Source organism: Phocoena phocoena, chromosome 5 (genome assembly GCF_963924675.1).
Source record: "Phocoena phocoena chromosome 5, mPhoPho1.1, whole genome shotgun sequence".
NCBI lineage: Eukaryota > Metazoa > Chordata > Mammalia > Artiodactyla > Phocoenidae > Phocoena > Phocoena phocoena.
In genome coordinates this window covers 63,367,302-63,394,110 of record NC_089223.1, presented here as the reverse complement: position 1 = coordinate 63,394,110, position 26,809 = coordinate 63,367,302, and the positions used below count along the sequence as shown (strand labels likewise).

The 26,809-nt window shown below is 36.3% G+C and overlaps 2 protein-coding genes across 3 annotated transcripts in view; one reads left to right on the top strand and one right to left on the bottom strand.

The window, feature by feature from the left end:
• PPAT (phosphoribosyl pyrophosphate amidotransferase) overlaps positions 1 to 26,809 on the bottom strand; it is a 34,309-nt gene continuing 7,500 nt past the window's right edge. Inside the window, exons 2-11 of the mRNA XM_065877421.1 lie at positions 12,177 to 12,243; positions 7,819 to 8,025; positions 6,695 to 6,807; positions 6,446 to 6,591; positions 5,845 to 5,917; positions 4,792 to 4,943; positions 4,230 to 4,357; positions 3,045 to 3,266; positions 1,725 to 1,845; positions 1 to 197 (exon numbers count right to left, since the gene is read on the bottom strand). Of these exons, the coding sequence (XP_065733493.1) occupies positions 1 to 197; positions 1,725 to 1,845; positions 3,045 to 3,266; positions 4,230 to 4,357; positions 4,792 to 4,943; positions 5,845 to 5,917; positions 6,446 to 6,591; positions 6,695 to 6,807; positions 7,819 to 8,025; positions 12,177 to 12,243 (1,426 nt within the window). The remainder of the gene's footprint in view (positions 198 to 1,724; positions 1,846 to 3,044; positions 3,267 to 4,229; positions 4,358 to 4,791; positions 4,944 to 5,844; positions 5,918 to 6,445; positions 6,592 to 6,694; positions 6,808 to 7,818; positions 8,026 to 12,176; positions 12,244 to 26,809) is intronic.
• The window catches only part of PAICS (phosphoribosylaminoimidazole carboxylase and phosphoribosylaminoimidazolesuccinocarboxamide synthase), a 48,965-nt gene continuing 36,032 nt past the window's right edge, over positions 13,877 to 26,809 (top strand). Inside the window, exons 1-2 of one of the 2 annotated variants that reach the window (XM_065877419.1) lie at positions 13,877 to 14,258; positions 20,401 to 20,835. In XM_065877419.1, the coding sequence (XP_065733491.1) occupies positions 13,877 to 14,258; positions 20,401 to 20,835 (817 nt within the window). The remainder of the gene's footprint in view (positions 14,259 to 20,400; positions 20,836 to 26,809) is intronic. The other variant, XM_065877420.1, reaches the window with a different exon arrangement.

The window sequence follows — 26,809 nt, the reverse complement described above, 5'->3', positions numbered from 1 at the left end:
CTACCATTCCAGTTCCACAGGGTATTTTCCAGTCAGACAAGCTGTACAATGATCGTTCTTTTCAAAACATTCCAGACCATTCCCATTTTCTTGAACCATAATATCTTGCCTTTTCACTTTCTGTTTTTTAAATGTTATCCCTTCTTGTACAGATGCAACCAGTCCTTCTACTGACAGATACACAACACTGTTTGCTCCTGCAGGGGAAAGACAGGGAAAAAGGTCATGAGACTTCCTTTGGAAAGGAAGAATTGCCTTAACAGAGAATAGTTACAAACAGAAAAACAGAAGCCAAAATAAAAATTTCTTCTTTAGCCCCTATCTCTCTCTCTTTTTTTTTAATTTTTAAAAATTTATTTATTTATTTTTTGGCTGCGTGGCTTGTGGGATCTTAGTTCCCTGACCAGGGGCTGAACCCAGGCCCTCGGCAGTGAGAGCTGGAGTCCTAACCACTGGACCACCAGGGAATTTTCTCCATTAGCCTCTCTTAAAAAAAAAAGGCGGGGGTGGTGGTGGCTGGAGAATCAGTAAAACTCAGGGCCTTTATTATGTTTTTTTAATTTTAAATTGGAATGTAAGGGATAACAATTTAAAATAGCAGTGGAGGATTTAAGTCTAGAATGGCTTCAGAAGGCTTTAGGAGTCATTTTCTTGAATAACAGATCTTGAAGTCCGAAAGACTTCAAATTTAAGTTCAAGGTCACTTACTTTTCCTAAGACTTTTTTTTCAGCTATCAGATAAGGGAAATATTGCCTAATTGTATCAGTTTTGTGATGTTATTATGATAATATAGATATGTTCCTGGCAAACAGTGAGTGCTCACAATATATCAGTTGGCTGACATTCAAAATATTTAACTGGGGGGCTTCCCTGGTGGCGCAGTGGTTGAGAGTCCGCCTGCCGATGCAGGGGACACGGGTTCATGCCCCGGTCTGCAAGGATCCCACATGCCGCGGAGCAACTAAGCTCGTGCGCCACAACTACTGAAGCCCGTGCGCCTAGAGCCCGTGCTCTGCAACAAGAGAAGCCACCGCAATGAGAAGCCCGCGTACCGCAACGAAGAGTAGCCCCTGCTTGCCGCAGCTAGAGAAAAGTCCGCACACAGCAACGAAGACCCAACGCAGCCAAAAATAAAATATAAATAAATAAATAAATTTACAAAAAAAAAATTTAACTGGTAAGGTACAGGTATGACCAGTCAAGAGAAACAGCAGCTGTAAACAATCAGTGTGGAGGTACCATACATGGATGAACATGTATGTGATATTTATAGTTTATACCTCACCTGAATTTGAAAGGCAAATGTCTTATCAAGGATAACCTCCATCTCCAAGACTTCTGACCACATTATTAAAGATAAGCCTACATAAGCTTTTCACTTTTTGATTTGTACTCACATCCAAATTATTCTATTAGAATCTGTGGTGAAATTACTTTTGTTTTTCTTCTGATCTGACCTTTGGGAGGCTTTAACTGATTAGCAGTTTTCTCTACCAGGAAAGCCTTTCTTCCTTCTTCTCTGATCTCACCTTAGCCTAGCTCTCCATCACAGCACTCACTATGGTGTCCACACATATCACTATTCATATGCTCAACACATACAACATTTACTTTCAATAAATACTGAACACTATTTTTTATTAAAAGTGTAAAGATTGACAAGCTTGGATTTTCTGTTAATAAATGAATAAAGATAAAAGTTTATAGAAATTGTAATACCTACCTAGATGATCTGAGATATGCTCAAATTCTGGTTTATTGGCAATAAGCTCTTCTTTTGTTGGTATGTTTATTCCCATGAAGCATGGATATCTAATTGGTGGTGAAGCTACGCGAATGTGTACCTTGGAAAGAAATCATTTCACACATTCATTAGTTTGACATTCACTGTAAGAACAATTATGCAAAATTCTGTCATTGACAAATACAACATAAAATTGTTTTACAGAATACTTTAACAACATGCAGGTAATAAAGCATACTAAAAAATTTCTTTCACTATAATAGGTGGAAAAGAATCCTATAAAATCATGTGATATACATATAGAACTCCAGTGTTCTAAAAGTAATTCTACTTTTAGAATTAATTCATTACCAAGAATCCTACTTGAGCAGCCCCGTCCTAGACTCCAAAGTGTCCTGAACAAGAATTTCAAAATGTTAGCCACTGGTAAAGGGTTCTTTTTACAGAGATGCCCATTGTTTCCTTCTGTCACCTACTAACAAGGACATTTCTTTCTTCTGATCTGTCATTTCTCATTTATTATATTCCTAGGACCATCTTCATTTTTTCCTCTAACACTTGAATGACACTTTTGCCTACCTCTTATTTAACCTTTTTAAAAAGAAAAATAACATCTACCAGGATATAATAAAAACCTTACTACTACTACAAAGAGCTGTGTTTGTCTGTTTTTTTATCTATCATTATTTTCTGCCTTTTGTCAGGAACATTTACACAGCTGTAATCAGTGTCTACATTTACTTTTCACCTTTCTTGTAACAGCAAAGATTTTCCCATGTTTTGCAGTCTTCATAATTATAGTTTTTAATGGTTGCATCGTATTTCATCATACTGATGTATCGATTTACTAAATTATTTCCTGCTGGTAGATATATGAGCTATTTCCAGTTCTTTTGTTTGTTTATTTGTGTCTATTCTTTTTTACTATTGTAATGCTTTCTAAATAGACTGTCATACTGCTTTCTATACCATTTTCTCCACCATAGATTTTATTTCTAAATCTGATCAACTATTAGCTGTAAATGACATCTCACTTCAGTAATTCGAATTACTGAACTATTTAGTTAGAATAAGCTTTGAGATTTGAAAATATAACCTAATGTGTCAAATTTATTACACTAGGATTGCTACCATATCTTCAAAAAGAAAAAGTAATCAATACTCTACAAATTTAAAAGTATTCTATTTTGTGGTTTGTTAGTTTTAAAATTAGGTTTATAAAACTTCTAACATAAAATTTTCATGACTATCATATTGTAATTATTGGTGCTTTAGGATAGGTGTTTTAATATTACTTACCTCTTTTGCACCAGATTCTTTGAGCAATTTGATTATGGGTGAAATGGTATTGCCTCTCACAATTGAATCATCTACAAGAACAATTCTTTTGCCTTTAAAGTTGTCCGACAATACTCCAAATTTTTTCGCAACACCAAGTTGTCTTAACCTCATGTTTGGCTGAATGAATGTTCTTCCTACATACCGGTTTTTACATAGCACCTCCACATACGGAAGCTCACACTGACAGAGAAGGAATAAAAGTACAATGAGCAGCACATATACAGAGAACTCTAGGGTTCTGTTTTCTCTAGGTCATGCTTCCGTTATAACATCTACGTAAAAAATTTTAAATGTGGTTGTTATTCTGAGCTCTCCATCATCAGATTATAATTTTCCTTCACTATTTAAACTGTAGGGAAGAAAAGGCAAAAAGAAAAATTATTGAAAGTTCTCTACTTAGTAGGAAAAACAACTCATTTTGCTAGAATTTGTAATGCTTCTTTCTTAAACACATATTATTTCTCTATCTTGGAAAAGAACACCAAGAATGTGAACACATGACAAAGAATAAATCACTGTCAGAAAAATTCACATATTTAAAAATTGTCAGCAGGAAATGAATTAAAACCGGTAGGCTAAGGAGATATTTTCTGAGGGACAGGAGGTGACTTATCCATCTAACAAGGTAATACTTCTCTAAAATGTATGCATATTATTTCTTTTAAAAATTCACAAACTAAACTTTCCAACATAGTGAATGTTGGGTATTATACACCAGGATCACTATAATTACATATCCTACCTGGTTATGAAAAATGAAATTAAGCATAGTACTAAGAACATTATACAAAATTAACATAAACAACTTTATTATCACCCACACTCAGTAGGGAATAAATACACCAGTGGTTTGTGAAGGTACTTAATAATAAGCAAATATTACCACTAAATTCTACATATAGTCATGATATTATTTTTTTTAAAATGAAGGGGATCGTTTTCCTAGTCTTTGGGTAAACTTTTTGTGGACCCATTAAAAAATAGTGCCACTGAATGAAAAGGCTGGAAAATAAGTAACTCTTGCAAAAGAACAAACACTTTCTTTTTCCTTACAGTAAATTGATGAGTTTCTCTTTATATACATGGACTTCTAATCTCAGTGCGAAATGAGCAATTCACTGTGTGTTAATTAAGAGAAAATACCTTTGCTGCGTAACCAAGGGCAGCAGGCGTAGCAGATTCCGGGACAGTGCTAACTAAATCCGCATCCACAGGGGCTTCAATTGCCAGCTGCAGACCACAACGGTATCTTACTGTGTAAACCATTTGGTCTGGAATGTTTGGAAAAGGAAACAAATGTTTACTTAGTATAATATAGCACAGCATATCACTATTCTAAGAAACTAGCTTGTTAGAACTCCACAGAATTGAGCGTGCAGCAACGAAGACTCAACACAGCCAAAAATAAATTAATTAATCTAAAGTGGAAACACATAAACTGGGGGAATTCACTCTTTAAAAAGAGAATTAACCTTAATACATATCTGAAAATCATAATCCTTACTCCTAAAAGGAAAACAAAATCCAAGAGTCAGATGAAAAGGAAAAACTGTGATCTTTTACGACTTGTAAGCTCAGTCCCAAAATTCACGACATATAACTATGTGCCTTCAAAGAACCAGGTAAGCCTTTGGGCCCAAGAATTGTCATGTTTCAATGAGGTAAATAATAGATTTATATCAATAGTTAGAGATACTTTACTTACCTTCAAATATACTATCTGGTCTTGCAAAATAAACATATTCAAAGATACAGAAAGCCATTGGGTTTCCTTCAGACCTTGGTATAATATCAAGAGTTTGGATATTATGTCTGGATATTTCCACAATTTCTCCAGGCAAGATTTCACGGTAATATCTTGGGAAACAATATTAAAGAAGACTAAAAATAAACCAGTCAAATTAAGGCAAATTATCTGTTATAAAGCACACAGAGTCCCTTCCCTTATAAAGGAAAAATGGCTCAATTTAAAATAAAGTCTATTGGCTTAAAAAATTAAAAAGTAGTATTCCTGGGCTTCCCTGGTGGCGCTGTGGTTAAGAATCCACCTGCCAATGCAGGGGACACGGGTTTGATCCCTGGCCCGGGAAGATCCCACATGCCACGGAGCAACTAAGCCCGTGCGCCACAACTACTGAGCCTGTGCTCTAGAGCCCATGAGCCACAACTACTGAAGCCCGCACCTAGAGCCCGTGCTCCCCGACAAGACAAGCCATGACAATGAGAAGCCCGCACACTGCAACGAAGAGTAGCCCCTGCTCGCTGCAACCAGAGAAAGCCCACACACAGCCCCTGCTCGCTGCAACCAGAGAAGGCCCACACGCAGCCAAAAATAAAAACAAATAAATAAATAAAATTTAAAAAAGAAAAGTAGTATTCCTCCAGCAGTAATTTCCATAAATCTGTTACCCCTAAATTCAAATTTAGAATTAAAAAAATTAAAAGCCCTATATTTTATTGATTTTTAAAAGCATGAAATCTAAAGAGAACATTTTTATCCTGGCTTTAATTTTTTGCTCATAACTATTACTTGTTGAGGAGATTCTTCCTTTCTAAAATAAGTCTCATGGTATTTTGAAAACAGGATGCCAGTTCCGGGATTAGAAGGTATTACTGGGACATTAATGTCAGTGCAACTGCTGAGCACAATGCACAAAAGGAACTGCATTTATAAACACGTATTCTTGCAGACATCAGAAAAAAAAATTTTTTTTATCCATGTGGAAAAAGTTGATGTGCTGAGTGAGATAAAACTTACCTTGCACCAATAGATAAAAAGCTACAAGATTCTGAAGACACCACCCATCCTTCTGTTTCTGAAGATTTTTTTTCTGTAAATCACAAGACAATCGATTCAGTTACTGAATTCAAGAAATTTTAAAAGAGGCTACATATTTCAAGAGAACAGCTAAACACCAAATAGATAAGCAAAAGAGCTCACAGAATATCCACTACTATGACTTTAAGAGCATATCGTTCCTCATTTGACTAGAACCAAAGATAAAATTAATAATCCCAAGATTCCTTCAAACAATATGGTTTCATGGCTTGAATAAGACATCTGATAAGTCAAAAAGAAAATCGCTGAAATCATACTGCACAAATGAAAAAGCTGGGCAAAGGATATGAATAGGCCACTCAGACAGGACAAAACAGGAACGTCCACTAAATATATTAAAAATGGCTCAGCTCAGAAATACTCAAGGAAATGTACTTTGAAAACTAAGTGTCATTTTTTTCCTTTTTACCTAGCTTTTACTCAATAAGCTCCTTATACCTACAGATTTCAGGGTGTGCCAATAGTAGGACAACGACTTGGGAAAGCATTATAAAATTATATTTCTTTTGAAGTTCATTACCTTTATCATTTATATCAGATACAGGAATAAGACGACCAATGCACAGAGGACGATTTCCATAAGGATCTCGTACTGCATAAATCACATCTCTGTGCATTATAATCAGAGAGTATGCCGTGGGTGCTTCCTTCATTAAGTTTTTAACCCTGGAATCAATTAAATAATTGAATGAATAATTTTAGTTACAAACACATGCAAGATCAAGCTCTCATTACCAGACCTGCACACTCGACCTACTTTTACCATTACCTTGCCACCCAGTCTGGGGTGTCATCTTGCTCCTGAGGAGGGGTATACGCCAGTAACTGGGTGATCATTTCGCTATCAGAACTTGTTGACAGACCAATACCATGACGCAGAAGCTATTTGGAAAGGAGAAAAGTTGCAGTCATTAGAGGGGAAGCTTTAACTCACCCCTCACCCAATAGCCTGCCATCACAGAAAGAGATCAGGCATCCTGTAGATGCTCAGTTACGGGATCCTGCATCCTACCAATGGTAGGTATGTATATATAATAACGGAGAACCGCTGCTGGAGGCAATGGGAAGTCTCTGAATCTTTTCAAACAGGAAAAAAAAAATGTGCTTTAGGAGGTATACAGGAAAGCTTTTGAAAACTAAGTTTGATGGAATGTAGACCTGCAGTGGGTGGCTGGAGGAGGGGGACGGAGAAGGCATGAGGGTTTGGGATTATGGTTCTAACTTTTTCAGCCCTCGACACTCCTGAGAGAAAGGACACATTCCTGTAAGAGTGGCACACTGCAGTGCAGACTCTCAACTCAGGTTTTTTGGTGGTGGCGATGGTGGCTATCCATCCCCACTGATCATCCCTGATGCAGCGAAATGTGTAGAGGTGAAGTCTAGCATCTGGGTAAGGGGTTAGGTGAAAAATAATGCCCTGGGTATTGTTTAGAATGGAACTTCCAGTGGTACCTCTAAATAGTGAGTTTTAAAATAATTTTTACTTCATATTTTTTAAATTGTCTGAATAAAAAATTTTTTTTTCATTTCGGAGCTAAAAAACTGTATTATAGTAACAACAATGGCAGAGGCTAAGAAGAGGGCAGGACAAAGTTCTGGGAATACTTAAATCAATTTTACAAATCTCAACTCCAAAGCAGTGCATCAGAATCACCTTAGGAGCATATTAAAATGCAGACTCAGCAACCGGCCCCTCCCCAGACTCTGGGGGCGGGGCGGGGAATCTCTTAGAATTTGTAATTATAACAAGTACTCCAGCTAATTCTGATACAGTTGTTCTTTGACGTTAGATAACAGGTAGCAACAATAGGGTAATACCCTTTTCCAAGCTCCTCAATAACTTCTTTTCAGTAATTTATTACAATCATGAAAATGCATTAAAAAAAACCTTACCTTTTTCCTTAAGCGAGCAGCATTTACCAATTCGCCATTATGCGCCACAGCTATTTTCCCATGAAGTGTTTCAACAACAAAGGGCTGGCAATTTTCTAATTCACAGTTTCCTTTAGTGGCGTACCTCGTGTGTCCAATTCCAAGATTTGAAGTATATAATTTCTTCAAATTGTCTTCAGTAAAGACGTGATTTACAAGACCCATTCCCTTGCAAAGTCAAAGTAAGAGCTCATTTTAGGGAAAAAAACACTAGTAGCATTTTTATATGCCTTTGCTCAGACAATCCCAAATTAGAAAATGAAGTTCACTTAATTTCTCTGTGCTGCAGAATTCTAATCTTAAAAAACAGAGGGGGGACTAACCTAATTGTAAGAACTGTGACGCATTAAAATATATATTTAAGGTGAAATTCACATAACAAAATTAACCATTTTAAAGTGAAAAATTCAGTGGTATTTAATGTAGTCACAATGTTGAAGTGCTTGTTTTATAAGATACTTTTTGATAAAACACCGAAGAACAGATGTACTAAGCGTTAACATTTGTCAAATACAATAAACTAAATTATTTGTAATTTTAAATTAAAGCATGTTGAAGTATTCAAATAAATGACTTGTCTGAGTCAGTCTAGCAAATCATCACTGGGAGAGAAATAAAAATAGAAATGACAAATAGAAGTGGTTGACCCTTGAACAATATAGGCTTGGACTGTACAGGTCCACTTTTTCATGGATTTTTTCCAATAAATATATCAGAAAATTTTTTTGGAGATTTGCAACAATTTAAAAATACTTGGCAGATGAACTGTGTAGCCTAGAGTAACTGAAAAAAATTAAGAAAAAGATGGGTATGTCATGAATAAAATATATTTAGATACTAGTCTATTTTATCATTTACTATCACAAAATATACACAATCGTATTATAAAATGTTAACATTTATCAAAACTTATGCACACAACAAACACAAACCATAAACTGTGCTATTTGCTGTTTCGAGAAATGTAAACAAACATAAAGGTGCAGTATTACATCATAACTGCATAAAATGAACTGCAGTCCGTACTGTAATACTGTAATAATTTCGGAGCCACCTCCTGTTAATATTGCAGGGAGCTCAAGTGCTGCAAGTACCCACTTAAAATGCCATGTGACACTAATCCTCTCCGGGTGAGCCCTTCATCTCTACCTCAAGTTGCCTATTGCAGTAAAAAGTCTCCTCTCCCAGTTCCTGCGTATTTTTCTTCGTGTTTGCTGCAATACCGTAAACCTTGAGTAACACCGTGGGACCCATTCAAAGTGCCACTAGTGACGCTGAAAGTGCTCCCAAGAAGCAGTCACGACTTTACAAGAAAAAGTTGAATTGCTTGATGTCTACTGTAGATTGAGGCCTGCAGCTGCAGCTGCCCCACCATTTCAAGATAAATGAATCCAGCATAAAGACCATTGCAGAAAAAAGAAAAGGAAATATGTGAAGCCGTTGCTGCAGCTATACCAGCGGGCACAAAAATCTTACACTTTTTGTGAAATACCCTTTTATCTCATATTGAAAATGTAGCTTTTATGTGGGTGCATGATTGCTATAAGAAAGACGTACCTATCTAATATGATTCAAGAAAAAATGAAGTCATTATATGATGGCAATGCAAAAGGAAGGTGAAGGATCTAAAGCTGCAGAATTAAATGCCAGCAAAAGATGGCTGGATACTTTTAGGAAGAGATTTAGCTTAAAAAAATGTCAAGATAACAGAAGTGACTTCTGCAGACCAAGGGGCAGCAGGCAAGTTCCCAGACAGCACTAAGAAAATCATTGAGGACAAAGGATATCTGCCTGAACAGGTTTTTAACGCAAAATAAAACAGGTTTTAACGCAAAAGTGACCTATTGTGGGAAATAAAATACCACAAAGGACATTTATCAGTAAGGAAGTGAAGCAATGCAAACAACAGGATTTAACGCAGTAAGGGATAAGCTAACTCTCCTGTTTTGTGCAAATGCAGTCAGGTTTAGGATCAGGGCTGCCCTTATCTATAAAGCTGCTAACCTCCGAGCCTTGAGGGGAAAAGATAAACAGCAGCTGCTAGTCTTTTTTTAAAATAAATTTATTTATTTATTAATTTTATTTTTGGCTGCATTGGGTCTTTGTTGCTGCGCACGGGCTTTCTCTAGTTGTGGCGAGCAGGGGTTACTCTTTGTTGCATTGCGCAGGCTTCTCATTGCAGTGCACGGGCTCTAGGTGTGCGGGCTTCAGTAGTTGTGCCATGCCAGCTCAGTAGTTGTGGCTCACGGGCTCTAGAGTGCAGGCTCAGTAGTTGTGGTGCATGGGCTTAGTTGCTCCGCAGCATATGGGATCTTCCTGGACCAGGGCTTGAACCCATGTCCCCTGCACTGACAGGCGTATTCTTAACCACTGCAGCACCAGGGAAGTCCGGCTGCTAGTCCTTCAACACATGGTTGTACAACAAGAAAGCCTGAACAACAAGAACACTTTTTCTGGACTGGTTCCATCAATGCTTTATCCGTGAAGTCAGGAAGTACCTTGCTAGTAAGGGATTGCCTTTTAAAGTTCTTTTGATATTGGACAACGCCCCTGCCATCCAGAACCCCATGAGTTCAACACGGTCAGACCCAAGTGGTCAAAGTGGTGTGCTTGCCCCCAAACATATCTCTAATTCAGCCTCCCTATTAGGGGATCATAAGGACCTTCAAGGCTCATTACACAAGGTACTCTATGGAGAGCACTGTCTACGCCATGGAAGACAAACCCAACAGAAAGAACATCATGAAAGCCTGGAAGGATTACACCACTGAAGATGCCACGGTTGTTATAGGAAAAGCTGGAAAAGCCGTCAGGCCTGAAACAATAAATTCCTGCTGGAGAAAACTGTGTCCAGGTGTTGTGCATGACTTCACAGGATTTACGACAGAACCAGTCAAAGAAATCATGAAAGAGATTGTGGATATGGTAAAAATAAATAAAAAAAAAATATACAAATAAATAAAAATGGTGGGGGATGAAGATGAAGATAGGGATCTTGGAGAAATTCAAGAGGTAACAGTCACCATACCAGAGGAATTAACAGAAGATGACTTGGTGGAGATGAGTGCTTTTGAACCAGTGCCAGATGATGAGGAATAAGACACAGAAGAAGCAGTGCCAGAAACAAACTGACACTCTGGCAGTAGGGTTCCGATTATTCAAGACTCTTTTTGGACTTCTTTTACAACATGGACCCTTCTATGATACAGGCACTGAAACTAAAGCAAACCGTGGAATGACTGGTACCACAAAGAAACATTCTGGGAGAAATAAAAAAAGCAAAAAGTCAGACAGAAATTACGACATATATCTATCAAGTTACATACAGTGTACCTGCCTCTCCTGCCTCCCCTTCCCACCTCTTCCACACCTGAGACAGCAAGACCAACCCCTCCTCTTCCTCCTACTCATTAGGAATGAAGACTACTAGGTTGAAGTCCTTTATGATGATTCACTTCCACTTAATGAAGAGTGAATCATCAACATACTGTACAGTTAATAAACTTACCTGTTGTGGATGTGTGAGAGTCTTCTTGTGAAAATCTAGTAACTGTACAGCAGAAACCATATGAGACATTTTGGTGTCACCACCATCACCATTGCCTAAGTAGTCACTGTGTACAACATCATGTGGAAGACCGGTATTAAAGTGGATAGCCCATCTTTACATAGGCATAAAGTGAGTGATATTTTATAACGATTCATTTATTAGTGTATAGGCTAGGCAACCATAAAGCAATCATATTGCTTCTTCTTTGTTACCAATGCATGAATTGTTATACCTATAAATATGAATTTTTCACATTATCTTTTCATTTTTGAGGTCTAGTGTTAGTAACACATATAACATCTACAGTGCTCTGTATTAAGACTACGTTAACATAGGTACCGACAGAATTTATCTTGTAAAAAGACAACATAAGCTTATTGTATCGATAAAGGCAGTACTATACTGTAAATGTATTTTCTCTCCTTTATGATTTTAATAATATTTTCTTTTCTCTAGCTTACTTTATTGTAAGAACGGTATATAATACACATGACATACAAAAGACATGTTAATCAACTGTTTATGTTATCAGTTAAGGTTTCCCGTCAACAGTAGGATATTAGTGGTTAAGTTTTGGGGGAGTCAAAAGATATATGCAGATACTGGACTGAACGAAGGCCAGCGTCCATAACCTGCATTGTTCAAGGGTCAACTATACTTCTAATTACAAATTATTTTTATTCAAAGTTCCTCCCCTCACCACTATATACTAGTTATCTTCGGGCTATTGTTACCTTTATACTCAACATTTTTTAATGCTTAAATATACCTTGTGTGTTTTGAATGTTGGTATCGAATTCCCATCACTGGTCACAATACCAGCACTCTCCTGACCCCTGTGAATATAAAAAGTATCAGCTGTTAAATTTACCCCACTGATAAGCTTCTTAATGACTTTTATGAAACATACTTTTCTCAGTAACATCCATGAACTCAGTCTTACACCACATTAAATGCTACTAGCACTGGTGCCACTTCCACTCATGATGATGACAATGACAACGACTAGCAATAGCTGCAGATGAGACTGTCTGAGTTCTAACTAATATGCCAGGCACTGTCCTAAGCATTTACACGAATGATCTAATTTGTTAGCCTTTGAAAACAATCCTCTGAAGTAGGTACTATGATTACCATTCACATTTTACAGAAAAGGACAACACTAAAGAAACAGAAGTAACTTGTCTAATGTCACACAGAGAATGGTGGCACGGCCAGGATTAGAACACAGACAATCTGACTTCAAAACTTGTACTTCTAACCTCTGTATTATGTGACCTCTAAATAAGGTTGAGTATGTAGATATAAATAAAAAGCTCCAAATAAAATAGCAGGTAAAATGCTTGTGGGTACTGGAATTATGAACAAAATTTATTTTTTTGTTTTGTTTTGCTTTTTGCATTCATCAAATTTTTTCTGTCAAATAGCTATCACTTTTGTCTTCAGAAAATAAATGCTACTTCAAAAAAGCCCAAGCTGATGAGGCACTCTGTATCTCATTTCCTGTGTTAGTATTTTTAGGTGATGATAACAAAGAAAGCCAGAAGCTAGGCTTCCTAGCTAGGTAGGGTAACACACTCGTAAGACTTAGAGGATCTGCACCACAGTGGAGTACAAACTCAAAAGATACAATAAAGGTTCAAAGTGCTCAACAATTTTTAATAGTTCTGAACAAGTGCTATAAACACTAGATGTTTATTAACAAATTTTTGTTCCAAAGAATATATATCAGGGTAGAAATAAAAAGTAAATCTCTACCATAATATGTATGTATACATTAACAACTAATACATGATTTATTTGGTAAAAAGGATCTTTTCCAAAATTGTAATTGTTTAGACATTTTAATGACAAGAAAAATTACAATATTAAATGTACTTGCAAAGTAAAAATCTAAGAAGTTAAAATTGAAGTGATTTTACTAAATTACCAATGCTTTAAATACTATGAACTATTATGCTGAAAACAGACATGCATAATACTATACATCCTATATAAATGAATAATTTGTGACTTAGGATTTATTTATTTAGTGAAATGATGTGGTTTGTAGTAACCAATGTTCAAAGACTAAGTGATTCATATCAGAGGAGAAATAAAAATGTTAGCCATAAACCTTAGGGCAGAAAGAACCTCTGCCAACCATTTCCAAAACAAACAAACAAAAAATCAACAATCATATAGTAAACTAGAAATAAACACAAAAAAAGTTTTCTTTCCCTTTTGTCTCAAGGGTAATTTTTCCTTTAAAGCTGAAATGAATAACATTAGGAATCATTTAGGTCCAGGCTTCTTTAATCACAAAGCCTGCTTATTTGGCAGTTTCTCAAGTTACTCCCCTCAGGCAGCTTGAACCAGTTAAACTAGATCCTTTCAGCTCTTCAGAGCTTATTGACAACCAGCCGTCTGGTTTCCTAGGAAACAAAACCTTGGCTAGAAATAGTGAATCATTTCCAGGTCACTTTCAACATGGAGAGTGGAGCAGGAAAGCACTGGACTGAGGAAGAGGTTAAAGCTTTGCTAAGTATCTGGGCAGAAAAAAATATACGAAAACAACTCTATGGAACACTGAGAAATAAAGGAATATTTATCTACATTGCTAAAAGGCTGCAAGCACTAGGAGTATACAGAGATTGGAAACAGTGCCGGGCAAAGTACAAAAATCTCAAATATGAATACAGAACGGTTAAATATGCCCACAACTCTGGAGACAGCTCTAAAACTATGAAGTTCTTCCATGATTTGGATGCGATCCTGCAGTATGAACCTGCCACACAATTAACAGAGGAAGATGCAAATGACAGGTGCCTGGCAACGCTGAGCCAAAGTACAGCCCCAGAGATCACTGAAGGTAAAAAGAAAAAGTACCATTCTTTTGTTTTTACCCAGCAAACTGTAAAAGAACCAGACTTGAGTCCATATGATAAATATAGCCTGAAATATCAAGGTTGAGAAAAATAACTGACCTGTTATGTATATGCTATTTTGCACAAGGTAAAAATTAATTTCAAACGAGTTTAATGCCAACCATTTAAAAAACCTGTAAAATACAGAAAAAACACGTTAAAATGACACCAACTGCTAGTGCCAACTGCTCCTTACCCATGTTGATGCAGTTTTTGGAAAATGGATTGTGTTCTGAAAATATTTTAAGTCTTAATTTTATAAGAGTCGTGAAAAAAAAAATATTGCTCAACTGTTGTTTTCCCACAGCTCCAAATAAGATAGAACTTTCTGCTCTATATTACGTTTCCATTTTCCTAAATTTATAAATAAAAGCACTAAAATACTAATAACTGATAAAGAACTTCATTACTTGTTTGGGAGAACATCTCCATTTTAACAGTAAGTAAAACAAATAGATTTGATAGATTAAATGATTTATGATTAAATGATTTAAATACTGGCATATCTCAGGGATATTGTGGGTTCAGCTCTAGACCTCTGCAAATAAAACAAATATCCCAACAAAGCGAGCCACACAAACATTTTGGTTTCACAGTGCATATACAGTATGTTTACACTATACGGTAGTCTATTAAATGTGTAACAGCATTAGGTCTAAAAAAAAAACCAACGTATATACCTTAATTAAAAAATACTTCATTGCTAAAAAAATGCTAACCATCATTTTAGCTTTCAGTGAGTTGTAGCAGTAACATCAAAGATCACTGATCACAGATCACCATAATACAATTAAATAGTTTGAAACATCTTGAGAGTTACCAAAATGCGACACAGAGACCAGAAACGAGCATGCTGTTGGAAAAATGGCACTAACAGGCTTGCTTGACACAGGGTTGCCACAAACCTTTAATCTGCAAAAAATACAATATCTGAAAAGTAATATATGCCTTATTAAAACAAGGTTCTTGAGCTGCTGTGTTGTTAAACCCAACACTATTTACATAGAATTTGCTCAGTGTGGAAGCCGAACGTGTCACTAGTCAAATTGGGAAAAATCAATGGCAGTAATGAGATTTCTCCCATGGCCAAAATCTTAGCATAGCTATTTTTAAGAACAGAGTTGTTCAATTCAATTCAAAATCTGTTTAATACCTACTATCTGTGTACACTATGTGCAAAGCAATGAGTTACATGCATTCATGGATGTGACCACAGAAAGGAGGGAACTGTGAATAAATGTAACCCAAAAGAAAGTGGTAAGTGGTATAATAAAGGTACCAAATAAGAAGGGGGGTTAAAGATGAGAGATTACAGTTGAGTTAACTTGGGTTATCTGAACTTCGTGTTTAAAGCTCAATAATAAAATCCTTTGGTAAAAAATCCACTCAACTTACTGCCTTTACACTTCTAATACCAAACCAAATTCTGAGAAAGCTTTGCAGTCTTACCAAGTTAAACAGTAATTATATTATTTTATTCAGTTTATCACTCTGCACTCATCATCATCTAAATGCCTTAAGTATTAACAATAAGTAAATCACTCACTGAGCTTCTGAAAGGCCTTGACTTAACCACAGGTTGGTGTAATGAAGATGTGATGGTAATATCTCCACTTCTTAATGGGATCTTCTAGCCCTTTCAGCTACTTGCATGGCTCCAAACTCCCCATTTCACTCATAAGCAGAGGGCCCACAATACACCTTAACCATGTATGTTTAGGGTATGTCAAACACCCAGTTCTAAAACCAACTCTCTTCCCCCATCAAAACTGATCCTCCTACAATTACTTCCACCTTACTATCACTGTATTTCTGGTCACTTAAATAGAAATGTTTGAGACAACCTTGATTTTTTGTCAGTCACTAAGTCCTTAAAAAAAATCTACTGACATGTTTCATAAATTTATCTCTCTGCTCCATTTTCATTACCACCATCCAGAACTTCATCATCGCATGGAATATTAGGATAACCTCTTAACTGGCCTCCCTAGTTTTCAGCCCCTTCTCACATTATCTTCCACAATGCCACTGATTGTTTTTATACAATTTTTTAAATTATAAAATTACAAAAAAATTAGCATTTTGTTTACGTTTAAAATAATCTTTAAATTATACCCAGAATTGACCATAATTTAGGGTTAAGTGTTACTTAATGATTCCATAATATTTAACTGAGTGCATATACCAGAGTTTGGGTCTTTGCCCCCTTATATAACGGATGCTGCAATCGATTACCTTTCTTTTTTTTTTGGCCACACTGCACGACTTCCGGGATCTTAGTTCCCTGACCAGGGATTGAACCTGGGCCCCAGCAGTGAGAGCGCCACGTCCTAAACACTGGACCGCCAGGGAATTCCCTACCATCAATTATCTTTTGTCCATAATTAAAATTATTACTTTAGGATAGACTATCAGAATTCAATTTCTGGTTCGGCGGGGGGAATAATTACTTTGAAACATATTGCTAAAATAACTGCTTTCCAAAAGAATTGTAATTTAACAATGAGACTGTCCCTTTTATAGAACCCTGTCAAGTAAGATTATGGAGTGAGGTTGAAAGGGGGAGAGACTTTGCTAATTTAATAAAGAACCGAGTACAACAGTATATGCAATAAATAACTTTTACTTTGCATTTGTTTAATTACTAGTGCTGTGGAACATTTTCCTACATATTTATTCAGTTTTACAAATTGACTGTTCATGTCAATTAGATTAATTTCGAAAAATCTGCATATCTTAGATTAATTTCGAAAAATCTGCATATCTCTTTGGCCTTACAAGTTTGGCAATTTTTATTCGACCCACAGAAGTTGAAAGTTTTAATATAGTCACATAGTTTCTTTTCTAAGGCTTAGAAAGTTCTCCTTTCTCCAGGTCTAATTCATTTATAATGTCTTCTGGTGTTTTTGGTGGAAGCAGCAGAATTTGTATTGGTGTAGGGTAAAAAGAGGAAGGGAAGGAAATGAATGTGCCTTTTCTACTGTTGGGATCAACCTCATTCATGCAAGGGGTAAGGACAGAGGATCTGGTCCCTTCTGTTAGGCAGCAGGTAGTCTGACTGAGCCTTGGCAAAAGACGCAAATACAAATTCTAAGACGCTTCATGTTCTGGAAATTATAATTATCCTCAACCTCAGAATACCTTTGGCCGACTGCGGCTAAATCATATTCCTTCACTGAAAGAAAGTTTCCGCTCTCTTTCCCTCCTCTTCCTACATACAAATGCATTAGGAATAATGACAAGAGTTTCAGTTTAAAATCTCCATGGCATGGGGCCCCTACATTCAGTTTTGGGATTCATGCTCCCATATTCCCAACTAAATCCAAAACATTCCCTAACTGCAATTTAGCCTCAAATAATTATGAAACGATTTTAAAACTGACAATTTTTGAGTTTTAAATTTATATAATTATGCCATTTGAAAACACTGATACTTCCCTTATTTTTCACTTGTTTGTTTTTAATATAAGAATCCCCAGTATAATGTTTAAGATGATAAACAGCATTCATTTCCTTATTCTTTAATGGAATGCCTTGTAATGATAACGGTGAATAGTGATTTTAAAATGAACGTTTACACCATCAAAATCATACCTAACATTGATCTCCTAATGTAAAATGCTATTTCTGTTACTCAGTAAAACAAAATTAGAAAAACATGTGGAAATGATATAAGGAGATCAAGGAGGGTTGTCTTCATTTTTCAAAGCTGGCATGGTTCTTTTAAATGGTACATTCCTTGGTCCATTTAAGCAAAACTTAGATTAATTTCTGGAAAGTTTAGTATGTATCAATCAACTAGTTACATAAGATACGTACAAACTCAGCTATTTGACGATATATGCCAATAAAACAAGATTTTCTGATTATCTCATTGCAGGATTTCTCTTTCACATTACCAGTATCACTTAAAGGGCCGACTATGTTAAAGCACCTAAAATACAGAAAAAAGAAAATACCTCATTTTAAAGATGTAATTTAATTTGAAAACTAACTACAACCATCTCTAGAAACTTATAAAAGAAGCAAACAATTCTAGTGGAAGTTCAAAATGTCAATGTGATGGAAGAAATTAGATTTCTCTTTATGGACATAAATATTTAAACCATATTATACCACTATTACAAAAAGCATCTAACCTAAATCTATAATCCTTCATGAATATGAACAAATTCAACTCAAACTATTAGCATTATCAGTTATAATCCAATTTTAATTTTCCTTTGTACTTATTTCTAAAAGGAATTCTCTCTTTCCAGGTAAAATGTCAGTTACATCAGTAGACAAGGAAGACATCCCAGGAAATCCTTTACTTTTGGTTTCTCATGTCAGACCAATGGAACTAGGTAGGTATGGTATGGTGGGCCAAATATATAGTGAAACTGATCCAATTTCAAATTGGAAAGTAAGATTGGTTTCAAATCTGAGAAAATGGATGAGTTTTCCTGGTAGAAACACTTAAGATTAATTTATGTTTCCCTCTTTTTTACCAACCTATACAAAAAAAAAATCATTTCTAAAACAAATGATTTCCTTAACAAAATGTAAATTGCCTGGAAATATTAGCCTTCAAACCTCCAATCTTTATTCTTTAAATATAGTAAGGAATCTGATGGCCAAAATTACACATAGTAAGTGCTTAATATTAATGAGCATATGACTTCAGCATTCCTGGGGTGTAAGAAAAACAGAATTTTATATTTGAAAGTAAATAATATGAAATCCATAATGAAGTCAAGGATGATTTTATTCACCCAAAAAGTCAACATAAATCTCCTTCTTGCTTCTAAATTCTTATTGAAAGTTAATCCAAGTATGGAAATACTGAAAAGCATCTTAAAGAAATTAAATACACCACAAAATAAAAACAATTCCCTACCTCAAGTAAATACTATAGTGTTTTGTTTTTTTTTTTGCGGTACGCGGGCCTCTCACTGTTGTGGCCTCTCCCGCCGTGGAGCACAGGCTCCGGACACACAGGCCCAGCGGCCATGGCTCACGGGCCCAGCCGCTCCGCGGCATGTGGGATCTTCCAGGACCGGGGCACAAACCCGTGTCCCCTGCATCGGCAGGCGGACTTTTAACCACTGCGCCACCAGGGAAGCCCTACTATAGTGTTTTTTTTTTGTTTTTTTTTTTTTTTTTTTTTTTACTATAGTGTTTTTTAATGAGTAATGTTATGGATGCTGAGGTCCGAACTACGTTTTTATTAAACATGAAATCTGAGAAAAACAAGATAATGGGTTGTTAAATAACCAATATAATGTCAAGTAATGCCATTATCATAAAACGAGTTGCAAAACTGTACCAGAGATGTAATACAAAGTTATTAAAGTATTTATAACTAAGTGGAGACATTCTGCCTAATGCATTATGAAATTTCTGGCACATTTCCTTGCATTAAAAGAATATAATATTTCACTTTGGCACTTGGTCTTTAACCAATGGGACATCTTTTATTTTCCCAAAGAGTAGGAAGCACCAGTTATTAATGTGCCTCTTCCAAGCCCTTCATTCATGAATAGTCTTGGTTCTCAACACTGAACTACACACTAGAATCACAATCCAGGGATGAGGGGTGAGGGCAGTGGTTTATAAAAGCTCCCTAGGAGATTCTGATATGCGGCAAATGGAAACCATTAGATAAAGAAAAAGCATGGGAAGGAGATAAATTGCTCACACCTATCATGAAAAAGTTGTCTTCAACAAGCTGTTTTATGTAATTATATTTATTGCTTTTGACAAATAAATATTACAAAATTATATATTCGACTTTCACTATATACTAACATACATCCCACATACTAAAGGAGTGGAATGGAAGAGAAAGAAACGATAGAGAAGAAAGTTGATCGAAATGTAACTAATTGAAAACACAGCTTTATTGAAGCCAGTCACTGTCACGGTAAGGAACAGATTCAGGTTCTGTGCTTCCATTTCCCAACTAGTTTAAGAGAAAAGCTAAGCTACGATTTACATTCCATCTCCTACAGAGAAAATTACTTCCTTTACTAATGTTGCATCCGATTATTTATCTTAGCTGACGTGTGTAACCCATATATCTGTTTCCCTCCCCACCCGGTACAGGTAACTCTCCACCAATAATGGAAACCCCTAATAATCCAACTTTCATTCCAGCTGTAGCAAATGAAGGAGGAAAACACTGGACTGTGCCAGAAGTCAGGGCTCTGATAGGCATCTGGTCTGATAAAGGCATACAACAACAACTAGAGGGAACAGTGAGAAATAAAAGGATATTTGAACAAATTGCTGCCGAGCTTCAGAAACTCGGAATAGAGAGAGACTGGAAGCAGTGCAGAACAAAGTACAAAAACTTAAAACATGAATACAAGATTGTAAGAATGGCTCAAGACCTAGGCATGACTAAGAGTATGAAATTTTTTACTGAGTTGGATGCTATTCTGGGACACAGTAAAACAGACAACTCACAAGAACAGGAATCCCACGATGGAAAGGAAGCCACAGGATGTGCCAGTGTAAAAATGGAAGAGGATCAGACAGGTAGGAAGGCAAAGAAAAGTAATCTTAACATCATGCTACCATATAAAAAAATGTCAATACATGAATACAGTCTAAGTTAAATAGGTTTCATTAAATGCTATTCAACAAGCTAATTGCTCAATCTATCATGAAACAGATTTCACATATATTTGATCAGAACACAGAAAATAGAGTTACACAGAAGGAGGAAAGAAATTTGAATTTCTAGAAGTTTAAAAAGACCAATTTTAATAAAGCAAAAATGCAATTCCAGATGGCAGAAGTTAAAGCAAATTTTCATACCGGTTGTGGTAAAATCATGAGTAAACAGAAAAGGGGCATTGAAAAACTTAGAAAAATACAAAACCTGTGAGAATGTAAGTGTGAGTTGTCCTGGGACACATCATAAAGTTCTTCAAAACGAGTTTAACCCAAAGGATTGAGATGCAATATACACAAAGTCATGACAGACAGCATGAAATAAACTGTATGAGTTCTAGGCCAGGAGTCAGGAAATCCAAGTTCTAACTCAGTCTCTGTGGAACTTTGAACTCACAAGTCTCTCCTCTAGACCTGACTATGTAAAATGGCAGACTGGACAAGACGTTCTTAAAGACCTCTACCAAACATAATGTTTCTAGATCTTAACATCATTAAATGATGCAGTCCTAATTCTTAAAGAGTATGAGTGTGTGTCTAGCGGAAAGAGAGGGAAATGATAGAGAGTTAGGATTGGGAAATGGTGGTGAGAAGTCCTCAAATGTTTCACTGGTGGACAAGAAAAGAAACTGGTCTGCTGGAGAACTATACATCTCCCCCATTAAAATTAAAATGTAAAATAACTGGCGATCAAGTAGCCCAACAGCAGTGGCCTGATTATGTTCCTACAGTAATTGCTGGAGGTGCAGCTGAAGATGACTGTCAGTTTTATGTCAGAAGACCTAGTAACACCAGATATTTATAGTGACCTAAGACTAAAAAATATGTTTAAGGATGGGGAATCTAAGCTACAGAAAAGTGAACAACCACAGTTTTTAGTATCAGGTTCACTCTAAAGGGGAAAATAATATATCAGAACTTAAAACACAAATCTGAAAGTGAATAAAAAACAAACCACCATATATCCCACTATGTTCATACAGTCATTGCTGGAGATGCAGCTGAAGACGACTCGGTCAGTAATATGTCAGAAGACCTAAGAGAGACAGATATGAGACAAAGCCCTGGCACAGGTAAAACAGTATTCATTTTGGTTTTTTTTTTGGTCTGTGACAAAATACATAAGATGTTATTATAAGATGCTGCTACAGACTGAACTGTGTCACCCCCAAATTCGTATGTTGAAGCCCTAACCCCCGCTGTTATTACATTTGGAGATGGGACTGTTGGGAGAGAATTAGGTTTAGATGAGGTCATAAGGGTGAGGCCTTCATGATGAGTTTTATGGGCACATGTGTATGCGTATGGCTGATTCGCTTTGTTGTGCCACAGAAACTAACACAGTATTGTGAAGTAATTATACTCCAATAAAGATCTATTTAAAAAAAAAGAACATATACGAGAATGTTATAACATTATGAAGTACTGTTGGATAATACATTTCCAAAATACAGAAATGGAAGGTGGAAATTATTAATGACAGTAAAGTTCCCTAAGGCTGTTTTTCTCAAAGTGTAGCGGCATCAGCATCATCTGGGAACTTATTCAAAACGCAAATTCTTGGGCCCCATCCAGAATCAGAAACTCTGAAGGTGAGGCCCAGCAATCTGTAAGTACTTCAGGTGATTCTGATATATGTTCAAATTTGAGAACCACTGCCCTGTGGTATAGGGTAGTAAGGGGATGAAGAGTGTGCGTTTCCTATCGGATGGTTTGCCTTTTACACAAACCAAAATTGGGGGAAGAGGGGATCACTAAGCCCCCAAGCAGAAGCCTAGTCATCACAGACCTTGTATGTAGTCTTTCAGTCCAAAGTTTCATATAGCCTTGGAAAGTATAAAGACCAATGCTGATTAAAAAATCAGGTGCCCCACGGTCTTGGCAAACTTCAGATAAAAAGCTTGATGGGAGAAAGGATAGCTGCCAGAACACTGACAGGTATAAATGGAGAGAAATTAAGGAGACTAACTAGACAGGAAAGTGCAGCCGACTAGAGTGAGACAACAAAAGTAAACAAAGCTCTGTGCTCCTAAGGATTCTAAAGATATCACTGCAATGGCCCTTGTCATTAGGAGTTAAAATCAGATTACTACTTATAGTGTTTAATAAGGCAGAAGGATTTCCATGAAAAAAGTTAAAAACTTTAGCATTCAGAAGATGTAAGCTTGTTAGTCCTCTGGAAAACTCACTTAAGTACAGCACCTCAAGATAATTTTTTATATGTAAAAGGAAAATATTAAGTCAGATGTAAACTGACAGGTTTTAAAAAGTTGTTTGGTATGTTTACATGTTAGTATGGAATATATTTAGAAAATATGAAACAGGATGTTTACAGTCATTCTAGAAATAATATTTTAAACTTTCAGGTGAAAATAAAAGCAAAGGTATAAACCCACATGGATCTCAGCAGCTAAATACGTATGAGAACAATTTAAATAGGCAAGAATTTTAGGCACACCTGCAATATATACCACTTGATGCACAAGTTGCCAGTCCACTATTTGGAAGATTGTTCTGTTGAGGTTAAAGACATGGATATTTATCTTTAGAAAAAAAGTTCACATCAATAGGTAGAGGTCACCTCATTTTGTTTTTATACATTTTACTAATAAATATTATTATTGGAGTTGCCATTGCTCCATATTGTTAACGTTGACACTTGGTCATAAAACTGATCTCCCAAAAGTAACACTTTCCTACCTTAAAAGTATACTATAAGCTTCTTTCGTATTTCAAATAAAAATCCAGCTGAAGCTGTGGACCCCTGAATTCTGGATAAGTAATTAGTTCCCAACTTAGAACTCCTGGAGATTTTGGTTTAGTGTGTGTTGTAGAGTGGATTCAGGCACCTGTATTTTTAGAGAAGATCATCAAGCACAGCCGGGTTGTCATGGTTTTAGAGAGTAATACCAGCAGACGGCTGAAGACAGTAATACATAAAATCCAATTTGATTCCACTTGGGGTAGAAAAATCAGCTACTTCCAGCAAATTATCACTTAAAAAATGTATGACCAACGAAATATGAAGAAGTTAATCAATCACTGGGAAGAATCATAGAACTCTTAGGCTATGCCTAAGAAAAAAGAAATGGCCCATGAAAACGGAATGACTACTTCTTTGGATCTAAAATAAATTTATTTTTCTCCCGGTCTGAGCATAGGCAATAGAGGAGAAAAGGAATCAGAAAGCTACCGCGGGAGAAAGGACTGGTTGTCTGAAGGGAAATTTGTGTTTGACAATCTTATCAGCTAGCTACCTGTCTTTTCTGAATATGGAGAAATTAAATTGCCTTAATGAATCTCCGTATCAGTTGCTATTTAAATGAGGTAGAATACCTCAATACCTTGGCATTCTGGCCAAAGTCACTGCTTTCTAGTATAGGACAGTCACAGGTAGATCAACTCAGAGGGGTAGAGACCAGCACATATATCCTATTAGAGGCCACTCTTATCGTCAGCCTAAAATTCACATGTGAAAGACTACATGGTTCTTTTAAGAATAATCTTAAAACTATTTTCCTTTTGGCTGTAGTAAAACGTATTTCCAAAATTAAAATATTCACTAGCTTGGCAATTTCACAAAAATTAGCAATGTGATGGCCAGCAGAGGGCATTAAAGTATCTATTGATAGTATCTCAGAAGGCATGCCAAGCATTTTGTTTTCTCCAATTCATTTATTTCTTTTAACAGACTGAAGAATAGTCTAGTTTTCTTTAAAATGGAATATTTAAACACTTCTGTATATTTTGTATACAATTTGGATAAACTTAGCAGTAAAATTATTATATACTCTAATGTACTTCAGTCATATGAAACAGTGTTAAGCACTTTTAAAAAATTATAAGTATATAAAAAAAGCTAAGACGTAGGTAAGCTGATAAATTTAAACACAGGCAACTTATAAAAAGGTGTCATTTTTCTAATTCTTACTGTTTATACTTTAATAAACTTTTAAAAAGCTGTGACAAAATAAAGCTTATGTCTGGTCTTTGCCCCTAGTTCATAGCACGGAGTTTCAAAAACCTTTGGAATTTCCAGTGGTAGAAGTGTTTGGGGTTTTTTTGTTGTTTTTGTTTTAAATTCTAATGAGGTGATCCAGGGTGGGTTTCTAGGTAGCTTCAGGATGGTCACCAGAAAAACCACCCTTGTGATGAGAGTTGGAATTTTGGCCCAGCCTGACCTCCAGGAGGTAGGTCAGGCCATAAATCAATCATGTGGATGAAAACTCTGACTCAGGTGAGCTTCTTGGATGAACACATTGATACGCTGGGAGGGTGACACATCCTGCATCCTGGACTGGCTCAGTCTTGCCCTACATGCCTCTTGATTTGGCTGTTCCTGAGTTCTTTTACGATAAAACTGTAATCCTAAGTATAGCACTTTCCTAAGTTCAAGAGTCGTTCTAGCAAATTTATTGAACCTGAGGAGGTCATGGCACCCCCCCTGAATTTATAGCCAGGCAGCCAGAAGTGTGGCCGGCATGTGAAGTAAAGGCAGTCTTGTGGAAGATTTGAGTCCTTAAAACTGCAGAGTCTGATGCTAATTCTGGGCAGTTAGTGTCAGAACTCAATTGCCGTACACACAGTTGGGGTGGACATAACAGAAACTAAATGCTCCTCTTTCCTTAAAAGATACTAAATTTAGGGATTCCTCCCTCCCCCCCCCCACATTGACATTTTACTGTCTAGAACTAATTACTCAAAATTTCTCCATCATACCTAATCTTTGTAAATGTTATTTCCCGGAATAGAACATGTGCCTCAGCCTAGGAACTGACAGTTTTAGTCACTTAAGTAAAATGTTCACTTAAGTATAAATTCATGTTTTGCTGAAATGAGATTTGAGCTCAAAGTTTACCGTGGACTTGGGATCTCCAAAAGTAACCACTGGGGCAAGGGTAGGGGAAGGGTTTGGGCAAGGAAGGAGGTGGTAGGTGTAGTTATAAAAGGGCAACCTTTTGATGAAACTGTTGAGTATCTTGACCTTGATAGTAAAGACACAAACCTACAAAGGTGATAAAATTATTATAGAAGTTAATACACACTGCAAGTGCACATGCACACATTCACAAATGAGTACAAATAAGATCTGGGAAATCAGAATCATAGTGGCAGATTGTACCAGTCAGTATCCTTGAAGTAACAAGAATATTACGGTTTATAAAATCTCCACGTACCCATTGCTGCATATGCTTACTGCCCTCTTAACTACATTTTTGCCTTGCAGATCTACTAATACAAATCTTTGTCTAATTTTACAATAATCATTGCAAGCAACTAGACACATAATCATAGTAATATAGATTTTCTTTTTAAATGTCCCAGTGTATAGGAAAGTACAGCTGGGATAAAAGAAGACTGTCACAGCATTGCTGTACTTCAACATAGCAATCCAACATACCCATATGAGGAGCTGTCCCCAAATTACAAACATCTGACTTGTAAACATCCTAAACACATACTGGTCCACTAGAATAAATCCCTGTTATATTTACCGGGCTAAGCATTTTAAGTTCCTTAAAATATTTATCACTTATCTGCTGTTAACATCTGAATGTGAAAACTGCTAAAACCACTTAAAATCTTATGAGTCTTTCATTCCTTTATATGTATTGCAATAAGGATCATTCTCAGTTAAAATGAGGATCAAATGAAAAAAGATACGTAAGAGGACTCTGGCAGGCATTAAAATGTAACAGTGAAAGACGTTACCAAATTGGATCACAAAGCACTTTCATACTCCCAAACAGAGCATACCGCCTCGAGACTTTTAAGGCAGAATACTTCCAACGTTTTGGTGTTGGTGGTGAATCCTATAAGGGCATCTCAAAGCTTG